At 29.5% G+C, this 11185-nt stretch overlaps 1 protein-coding gene across 3 annotated transcripts in view; it reads left to right on the forward strand.

Moving 5' to 3' along the window:
• Positions 1–11185, forward strand: part of spict (magnesium transporter spict) — a 49593-nt gene that overhangs the window by 16257 nt on the left and 22151 nt on the right. For all 3 annotated transcript variants that reach the window (XR_012756642.1, XR_012756641.1, XM_075368049.1), the window contains exon 4: positions 10452–10560. Coding sequence is in view for 1 of the 3 variants with exons in the window: in XM_075368049.1 (XP_075224164.1) it covers positions 10452–10560 (109 nt within the window). In the remaining 2 variants the exon portion in view is untranslated. The remainder of the gene's footprint in view (positions 1–10451; positions 10561–11185) is intronic.

The following is an 11185-nucleotide window of genomic DNA, read 5'->3' on the forward strand; positions in this document are numbered from 1 at the left end:
CATTTTTCAAATTTTTTACAAAGTTTTTTCTTTTACTTCTTTTTCAGATGGAAAATTGTACACATAAAATGAAATATTTTAAAAAGTATTAGCAATTTTTAAGAAATAAATCCAACAGATTTTGCATCTGAATGAGATGAAAAAAAATTTTTAAAAATCATGAACATATCTTGAGTGGATCTTGAGAAAAACATACTTTTATCTAGAAAAAATTAATTTTTGGTAACTCAATAGAAAAGAAAGAAAGATAAAATAAAATAAATTTTCATATATACTTTCATTCATTACAATCCAGCTCCATAAGGGTTTTCTGGGTCATCCTCTTCATATAAGTTGTCCAGTCTTCCCTTAGCTAATATTTTTTTCTGTTTCATGTACAGCATTTTCTGCTTTCCTGATTCAAAATCCATCAGATTCTTCATTGTTACGTCACAGTTACTGCTTGGAATAATGTCTAATTTTCTCAAAATCAATAATCTTTTCATGTTTTCTCTATTGAAACAGGATATAGCTTCATTACTCCCTACTCAAGTGTAGTAAGCATTATAAATATTTTTTTTTATATCTGCAACCATATAACATTGTTGACCGACTCACTCATATTTTGAGAACCACCATGTAAGCATTTTCTGAGCAAAACTGGGTCAGCTAAATCCGTGAAAACTGGTTTTATGGCTGTCATTACAGCACAAGGAAGATCCAGATGTTGATCATGTTTCTTTAGCTGCTGCAGCGTTCTGGTACTTACACCATGAATCATTCCCTTTTGGGCATAAAACGTGAGCTGGTTCTTCATTAGAGCTTCCAGATGCAAAGCTTCATTAAGCTTAATGATTAGAGCTTCATTAAGATGGAAATGCATATCCTGCACTGCTTGCTTCATGTCTTGTAGGCTTGACATTTTTCTTCGAATAGCAAGGCCATAGAATTTTTATATCTAATCTGTAGCTTCTTTTGAAAGATGATCATGTCCTCCAATACATTTACCATCAGTAAGTTTTATCCCTTTCATTTCATTTTTTTTCTTTTTTTTAAGCCGTGTTCCCATATGTTTCTATACACGGTTCACACATTCTAGTTTTTCAGTAAGAAAGTCTGGTTTTCAGACTTTCTTAGTTTGAGACTTACAAAGAACTGTAAAAAGAGTAAAATACAAATTTATAAATGTTCATAAAGAGACTTGCGTTGAAATGAAAATAAGTTACATAAAAATTACAACATATAAGATATAAAATTGTTAATGATGCCGCTAGATGGGCGAGTTGCATACACAGCTCATATTGCGCGACGACTGACTGGAAAGCTAGCATTGCGCGTATACCCCCACTACTTGAGTGACAGTACGAGCGCAAACATTTGTAATGTTTTTTTTTATTTATATTAAGAAGAAAGAATTTCATCTTATTTATTCAAAATTTTCAGAATATTTTTAATGTGATTTTCAGGAAAATGCATTTAAAAAAAATTTTGCTTTTGATTGACTTAAACTACATCGGTTTGCTCAGAATTAAATTCCCAAGACAAATTTTGTCTTGAAATTTTATTGACTGTTGCCAATTTAACTAAGTAAGTTTAAGTTGAATATTAAAAAGTGTGCTTGTTTAGCACAGTTTTTTTGGGTTTTACAATTTTTTTGTAAACTACTGTAGTAGACTAATTTTATTTTTCGCGTAAGAATGCATATAAAACCACTAATTTTTCTCAATAATTTGTGACCGTAGAGTTTTAATAAAACATTCCTTGACCTTTAGAGCAGAAATCTGAGCAATATCTTTTGCTAGCTGTAACTCAAAAACTTAAGTAATTCCAGACCTATATTTACATTTTTTCTCATTATTTTGATGTAAAAGTGTAACAGAAACTTCTTGAAACACTTTTTATATAATACGATTTCATAACTACATAGTGAGTGATAAATACGGTTTTATGATATTTTTTTTAAAAGTTCTCAGTCCATTGTTATGTAATGCTTCAGAGGATGAAGTGAAATGACAAGTTTGACTGGGATTTGAACCCGAGACCACCATATGAATGAATGAGATACTACCTCTCACACCACAGAGGCCGGCAATAAATAGAGATTATGGTTAAAAACGTACACACTCCTCTAATTATACTGTGCTTTGATATACCGCAGGATTTACCAAGGGTAAACTGTGTCTCTTTGTATTTTTTCATTAAAATTTGTTTCTATACGAGACATATTTTTTCTATTATAAGATTTAATTTAAATAAATCTCCTCAGTTTTTTAAAAATGTATCAAACTTTCAGTAACTTATAAAATCTTAGGTAATGTTCATTCATTATTTTGCAATTATTTTCATGAATATCTGGGCTTTTGGTATATAATATCCATTAAAAAGTAAAAATGAAGCCAAAGCATTGTAACTCTTAGATCATCTTTAGTAAACAGCAGGATGTGTAAAGCTGATTCCATATTACTTAAAACACTTGATGACATGCATTACCACATCTTTATACATTGCACAAAATATGTAAAAACATTAAATTATTATTTTTTAAAAAATAAACAGAATCTATAGAAAATGTTTGGTTTACTCTTATTTAAAAAATTGTTAATAAAATTTTAATGTAGTATGTTTAATTTATGTAGCAATTCATATGAATAAGTAGTGATGTGTTTTGAGACTTTTTGGCCCATTTTAGAAGTTGTGTAATATGCATTTAATACTGGTATGGTGGGCAATTTGGGTGCTGGAGGAATATGCTAAATCTTTATTAAAAAAATCGGTTGAGTGAGATTTGACTTGGAAAGGGGGGTTCCATTTTATGAAAATCTTACTTTGTACAGCTAAAAAGCTCTATTTGTTAACAAAAAAAAAAAATGAAGTTAACTCTTTATTATAGAAAAGTTACCTTTATGTAAGCAATAGGCCTATATATATTTTCACAGTGGTAGAATTATAAAAAAAAAAAACAATATATTTACTGATGTTTATTTTGTTAAAAATAATAATTTTCAATTTTTTAGTGTTAAAAAAATGTATTACTTATCATGTAAGCAGAATGTTACAGAACATCTTAAAAATTGTAATGGATTGGATATAAACAGTTAATTGCTTTTGAATTGCACCTGATCGCTGCATATTTGCATTGTTCCTAAGCAAATATGTTGTAGCAATTTCTGGTGAGTGTATTTTTTGGAATTATTCCTCATTGAAAGTTTGCTGTAAACTGTTAGTTTTTACCAAAACATGTTTGCTATAAATTCACCTGTTAAAACAAACTCCATTGTTGCTACTCAACTTGAACTTCAGAAAGATGCACCTTTTAGAATCTGTATTGGCAGAGAACAACCCTTGAAAACTACACAAAAAGTCAGTAACAGCAGCTAAGTGACTGAAGTATATTGTGACTTTGCATCTGATTATTGGATCTTTCTTTTTCAAAACATTTTGATAATGTACCTTTTTCTTTTCTTTTTTCCTGTTTAGCCTCCAATAATTACCATTTAGGTATTACTTCAGAGGATGAATGAGGATGATAGGTATGAGTGTAAATGAAGTGTAGTCTTGTACAGTCTCAGTTTGACCATTCCTGAGATGTGTGCTTCATTGAAACCCAACCACCAATGAGCATTGGTATCCACGATCTCGTATTTAAATCCATATAAAAGTAATTGTCTTTACTAAGAGTTTAACGCTGGAACTCTCGACTTCCAAATCATTTGGAAAAACACATTCACCACTAAACCAACCCGGTGGGTTTGATAATGTACGTGTAATTGTCAATAGTGAACGCTGGAACATTTTTTATTGAACCAATTTCTGTATTACATTCATTGGATGAAAGCTGTAGACTTAGGTTTCAACAAGCTTGAACTTTTGAGCTTTTGTTCAAATGGCCATTAAAAGCATGTTCACATTAAGAAGAAGAAGAAGAATGTTCCTAAGACACCTTATTTTTTATACTAACATCTACTGATCAGCTTGGTCAGCAGACCTTTCAGCAGTGAATTTTTTCCTTTAGGGACATTTGAAAGCCAAGGTCTTCATGACATAGTTAGTCAACATCTGTAAACTGAATGAGAACATTATTTGTAAAACCATCAGTTATTTATGACCCATGCTGCATTTTAAAAAAAAAATATTAATTAAACTATTTATTAAATATCATTTAAAACAAGATATCTGCTTATGACATCTCAAAATATGGGTAAAAGTAACATATAGCAGAATTGTTCTTATAATTTTAATAATTACTACTTCAATAGTTTTTAAATTATCATTAGAAAATTACATGTCTCACTTTGTGTTGGTTTTGAAATGATCATATCTTTTCAGAATTATTCTAGTTCTTTCAGCAACCAGACTGGAAGTAAACTGTACTATCCTATCATTGTTAGTACTGGTGGAGATATCAGTTATGAGATTGCTTTGAAAACTGGTTTTTTATGACTGGAGGGAGTATGTAAGCTTTGTGTTATGATTGTTCATTTAATATATTATTTTATCGGTTGTAGGAGTTGCAATTTAGTTATGAAAAGAAAGATGTTTCCAACAGAAAAGCTACATATCTTATAACATAAAAGTGAGTTTTTTGGTCTTCAGTCTATTTAGTGGTTGATATTTTACTACACTGCTTTCTGCATTGTACTAATCTTATAGTTTTGGGATATTCACCTTGTTCTACAGTCTCCGTAATCTGGGATTTATATTTTATTCTTACTCTTTGTAAGGTTTTACCATCCAAGTCTGTACCCTTTCATTATGTGAAATGAACTAGCCTCTATGTGTTTAAATGAACCGATTTTTTTGTTAGATTTTGCCATAATATTTGTTCTTTTTTCATTTTAAGACCTGATTATTTAAAATTTTATGAAATTACTTTAAGAGTAGAGATAACACAATTTAGGTTACTGGCATTACCCACCGGGTTGGTCTAGTGGTGAACGCGTCTTCCCAAATCAGCTGATTTGGAAAGTCGAGAGTTCCAGCGTTCAAGTCCTAGTAAAGCCAGCTATTTTTGCACGGACTTGAATACTAGAACATGGATACCGGTGTTCTTTGGTGGTTGGGTTTCAATTAACCACGCATCTCAGGTATGGTCAAACTGAGAATGTACAAGACTACACTTCATTCACACTCATACATATCATCCTCATTCATCCTCTGAAGTATTATCTAAACGGTAGTTACCGGAGGCTAAACAGGAAAAAAAAAGGTTACCGGCATTAAGTAACATTAAGCTTTGTTTTTACATCAAGATTATCTTAAGGAAATATTTTTCTTTAATTTTTTGTTTGATGCAATCTTGCATAAAACTCTTAAATATTTCTGTAACTTATTTTGATTATTTTCTTAATGATTAGCTTTTTCAAAAATGTGCCATAATCCTTTTGTTGTTAGTAATATTACCTTTTCAATCAGTTTTCATTCATTTGATTGACAGTATGTATTTATTGTTTGGGGATAAATGTGTGGAAAAATATTTATACTATTTATTAAAAATTTGGTTAAATAAGATCTTACTGTTCTGCACACTATTATTGAATTCTGAATTATTTTTATTAAGTTCATCTTATTTCAATAATTGTCTCCTATACTACTATAATTTCCCTGTATTGCCATTCTATTTTTTTTTTTTTTTTTTTGTTATAAACTGATATAATATCCCCTACAGTACTGTAATTTCCCTGTCCTCTTGTCTTTCTATTTGTTTTGCTATTATGATATAATATCAATAAATATTTTTTTAACTTGCTTTCTGATTCTTAAATTTATGATTAATCATACAGTTTTTTTTTATATGATTAGTCACTGAAATGTTGTTATTGCTTTTCTGCTTTTTATATTTATTCTTTCAGGGATGTTATTTTTGCTGTGTGAAAAAAATTCAGTCATGTGTGCTGCATCGCTTATTGCTCTGTTTTATGAATATTTTGCTCTCTTCCACATTACATTTGTTTTTTCTCTTCAGTGCATTTCAAATTTAATTTCTTTCCTAGTAATGAAGTACAAAAAGTATGTATACCACTTTGTATTTCTTTAACCTTATTGCTGACTTCAGCCGAAAAGGAAAATTATTGTAATAATATTAATTTCTTTACCCGGTGTACTAATTCCTTTTACTGATTGGACCATGGCAACAAACTTTTAATTTTCTGTAATTCTTTCTTAATTTATATTTGAAAACACTTTTGAAATATTCTAGAGTGAGTTTTATTTTACTTTCTCAGCTGTTACAATATGCAGCAGAGGAAAAATATTTCTGTCAATCAAAAAATAATCCATCCATATGATATTTATTTCACAGCATTTAGAGATCCTTGAATCAAAATATACTACAATTTTGTATAAAATTCTACTTATCTGTTAGTTTTGGTAACGTTTAGGATGTATTTTAATAGTTGCATAATTTGCAATTTTAATATTTCATATGTTGTGGCAACTTGTATATTGGAGGAATGATTCTTTCAAATATGTTTTTAAATTCAGATTAGTGACTGAAATTTTTTCTGGAAAGGGAGATAGATTTTATAGAAACTTTACTTGGGTTAATTTTGTTAATATTTTTTAACTTTTTCTATCTCAACATATTGACTTAAAAGATTTTTTTTAGTTATTTCTTTAAATATCGTTTTATCATATGAATAGTTTTTTTAACTTAGGACTAATTGATGCATTTATTTTTAATTCTCTTAAACATTTATTCATTCAAATAGCCCAAAATTTTAATTAAATGTTTTATTGATGCATTAAAATACTTACTATGTTAAATGTGTTCTGTTGTAAAATGATTTAATTTAAATTATATTTACACCTTATAACATACAGGGTCATTCACAATCCGTAAATCTTAAATAATCCAAGAGATGGCGCTCATAGTATCGAAAATGGTTTGCTTTTGGTAAGCATCATTTGTCGCTAGAGTGCAGTTAAAGTTTCAGCTGTATCCATCACGTTGTTTCATTGTCATAGTCAATTGAAGCAACAAGCTAATGTTTATTTAGAAAAATGGAAAAAAATGAGTTTTGAGTGGTGATTAAACACTTATTTAAAAGGCTTAACACCAAAAGAGATCAAAGCCGAGTTGGATGAAGTTCATGGCACATCTGTGTTTGGACTGTTTTCAATTGGGTAAATGAGTTTAAACGTGGCCGTACATCCACAAAAGATGAGCACTGTTCAGAACATCCAGTGGAAGTGACCACCCCTGAAATGATTGACAAAAGTCATGATATGGTTTTGAGTGATCAACGAATCAAAGTGCGCAAAATAGTTAAGGCCACAGGCATACTACAAGGTACTGGGTTTTCAATTTTGCATGAAAAATTGGTGTGAAAAAAATTTCAGCATGATGGATGCCGCATTTGCTCTGTGAAGAATAAACGCTATTGTGTGGTCGACTCTGAGGCTGTTCTAGCACTTTTCCGTTGCAATCCTGATGAGTTTCTGTGTCGATACATAACTGTGGACAAAACATGGATACACTACTACACTCCAGAGAGAAAGGAAATGTCAAAACAGTGGGTTTTTGAAGGCAAAGATGATGAAATCAATCGCCAAGGTGATGACCACAGTTTTGGGGATGCACGCAGTATTTTCTACACTGATTACTTGGAAAAAGGACAAACAATAACTGAAGAGTATTATGTGTTTTTATTGCACCGGTTGAGTGAAGAAATCAAGAAAAAAACCAAAAAAAAAAAATATTCTTCCATCCACCTGTGCAGTTTCAATGGCCAAAATTATGGAATTAAAGTTTGAATTATTACAACATCCACCGTATTCACCGGATTTGTCTCTCAGTGTTTTTTTTTATTTTCAAACTTGAAAAAATGGCTCTGTGAGCAACGGTTCATGTCGAATGAGGAGGTCATTGCCCAAACAGATGCTTATTTTTAGGACCGTCTGAAATCCTACATTTTGCACATCTTAAAAAAGTTAGAGAAATACATTGTAAAGTGTATAGAGTTAAAAGGAGATTATGTTGAAAAATAAAAAAAAAATCTACACAAAATTATTTCTTTTTCTATCATTTTCTAAGGACTTATTGAATGACCCTCTTATTGTCATATCATTAGGTGAATTTTTGATAAATTTTATCTTTTTTAATAATCACTAATTTACTAAAACATACAAAAATATTTTTATGTTTTCCTTTCGATAAAAAGATTTACCAGTAAATTAGTAAGACTAACAATAATTTCATCCTTCACCTCAGAATAGAAAGTTAAAACTCAATGCAAATTCTAAAAACTTTCAACTGTATTATTACAGCTATTTATAATCAGTATTATTCACATTTGTTGATTACATTTTTTTTTTTTTTTTGTAATTAGAAGATATAATATATATCCTGTAAAAAATACTGAAAAGAAGATTTAATATATATTCTGTAAAAGATACTGAAAAGAAGATTTAATATATATCCTGTAAAAATACTGAAAAGAAGATTTAATATATATCCTGTAAAAATACTGAAAAGAAGATTTTTTTGTTAGAACAATGTGTTTTGTTTTATGCTAATAATAGTGTACGCAAAAATAATAAACTATCTAAGTAATCTGTAGTACTAATAAAAAATGAGTAATAAATATTAATATTACGTAATATCACTAGATCTTTTCTAACAGTCAGTTGGCTTTATACATGTATTTTTTTCACATACAATGTACCAATTAAACAGCAAAACTGTTTTCGCTCTGTATTTAATATAAACATGATTAACCTGAATTACAAGGCAGAGTAGTTTTTATGGTTTGATCTGCTAAAGTACACACTTTCCAATAGAACAAGTTGTAACTTATGGCGAACTTTCAGATAGATTTCTTCAGAAACATTTAAATATTTTTTTAATGTTTACAGTGATTAATTTTTGCCTTAACCACAAATGCTGGAATTGTTTTCTGGTTTTGGAAATGATGTAAATTGTTAGAAGATGACTTCAATCTGGTTGGCTGATCTTCATCTGAACATCAGAAATTGTTGACAAAATGAGATAAAGTTTCATTTAAAAAATTATCTGGTAAGAGAAAAATTTATTTTTGTTTTGTATCACATTTGTTGATGCAATAAGCAATCAAGCAACTAGAAATGATTTTCAATTCTTGCATCAATTTGAAGGGGTGTGTCAAGAAAGATTCAAACTTGAATAGAATTGTTTGTTTTTTAGGTACTTCAGTACAATCCTAACACAGAATTATAGAGTTCAAAATGGCATTCAACAACCTGTCCTTGTTAGAAGAAAATTTTCTTGGGAATGTCACAAGTGAAAACCATATTGGTTGAATTTTTTGATACCAAAGGAATTATTCATTGGGAATTTGTTTTTAAAATAGCTATGGTCATAAAAATGTCCTACCAAGAGGTATTACAGAGACTATGGAATCAAATTCATGTGGTGAGATGAAAAATATCTGAATCTATGAGTTATATTGTTACTGCATGACAGTATTCCTCCCAGTATGACATAAATATTAGAAATTTGTTTTTGGAAAAAATGTTTATATTCACCAACTTGAATGCAATCATTAAATATTCTCCTCCATTCTTCAGGCCTGGTTGATTGTAGATTAGTTTTTGATTCCTAAAATCAAAAGAGCTGTGAAAAGAACATGATATGGGACAGTGGAGGATATCCAGGCTTTTGTTTTTGTTTATTTTGTTCCTGACAGACAGAGAATAAACAAGGAATTTATGTCAATGTCTTCATTGATTATGGGGTGGAATAAGATGATGAACCATTCTGCAAAGTGGGAAACAAATAATTAGATTTTTTTTATATCAGTCCACTGACACATCAATCCACGTTTGTTAAAGAGTACTTGCATGATACAATGTACAAATTTGGAACATCCACCATACTCTCCTGACTTGCCACCAGCTGATTTTTATTTGTTTTCTCACTTGAAAAATACTCTGAAGGGGAAAAATGACAAAAACACTGGTGATCATCTCCAATGCGATGAAGCAACTGAGGATAATATCTCAAAAGGGATTCCAGGTATGTTTTAACAACTTTATAGAAGTGGCAAAAGCATCTATCTGCTGAAAGAATCTACTTTGAGGAAGATGTTCTCTAAAACTTTTCACATACGCAATATTTGAAAAATAAATTAATTACAGAACCTACTTCATGTAATTCTAAGCCTTATGTAAACTAATTAAGCCTACCTTGCATAACAGCCAGACATATCACTCCTTTTTGTAAGATAAGTTCCTTTAAATAAAGTTTAACTATAGAAGAAACTGAAACTGTAACTTTAAATCAAAACTTATAACAAGTGAGGATTTTCTTTTAATGTAAAGTAGTAATATTTAAGTTAATATTAAAATAATATGATGTTGCAATCATAAATATAGATTTAAAAACGAATGTTTAAAAAAATTATAAACTAATTTTTTTTTTAGTGTTTTCTTTTTCAAGCTTATTTCAATAACTATTTAACATAACTCTTCATTGCAATCATAAATTATTTTTTCAGCTTGGCTGTTTCCTATGTGTGTTAGGTTCTACATTAATTGTAATTCATGCACCTAAAGAAGAGGAGGTAGAAAATCTTGAGACACTTTTATTTAAGCTACAGGAACCAGGTGATTTTTCAGTACTAACATATTTTTATTAATTTTAAAATTATCTGTGAATAACAATTAAAAAATATTATGTTTATTATTGAAGGAAAATTGAGCTTAGAATTCAAATTCAAAACTTACATAAAATTTAAACCATGTTCTTTAATATATGCAGTAGCATGTGAAATAGGGCTGTAATCATGTGTAGTTTTGGAAGAAACTGTATGTTTATTCTAGTAGAACAAAAATATTAAAGCTGTATTGTATGTGGGTTGCATTAACAGTTTTCTATTATTTTATTTGGTGTGTAGAATACTAGATTCATTTTATTATTATTATTTGTCTCATTTTATCATTTTTTTCAACAAAAAACAAAAAGCGATATTATTTGTTGTAAAAGGTTTATTAATAAAAAGACTACATTGAAGAGACAAAAGTGATTTCATTTCTCCAACAGAATGTAATATACTTTCTGTTCATGATCATTATCCCACTACATGATCAAATTAACATGCAGGATGATAATTGCTTAATATTTATATCTAAAGAATTCATAAGGTAACTTCACAGGATGCTTATGTCTTCTGGTTGCTTGTCCTTTCACTTCTTATGCACAAGTAAATTTCACATTTTTGCTGTTTACATT

The sequence above is a fragment of the Lycorma delicatula genome, chromosome 6 (assembly GCF_047948215.1).
Source record: "Lycorma delicatula isolate Av1 chromosome 6, ASM4794821v1, whole genome shotgun sequence".
In the NCBI taxonomy this organism is placed as follows: domain Eukaryota; kingdom Metazoa; phylum Arthropoda; class Insecta; order Hemiptera; family Fulgoridae; genus Lycorma; species Lycorma delicatula.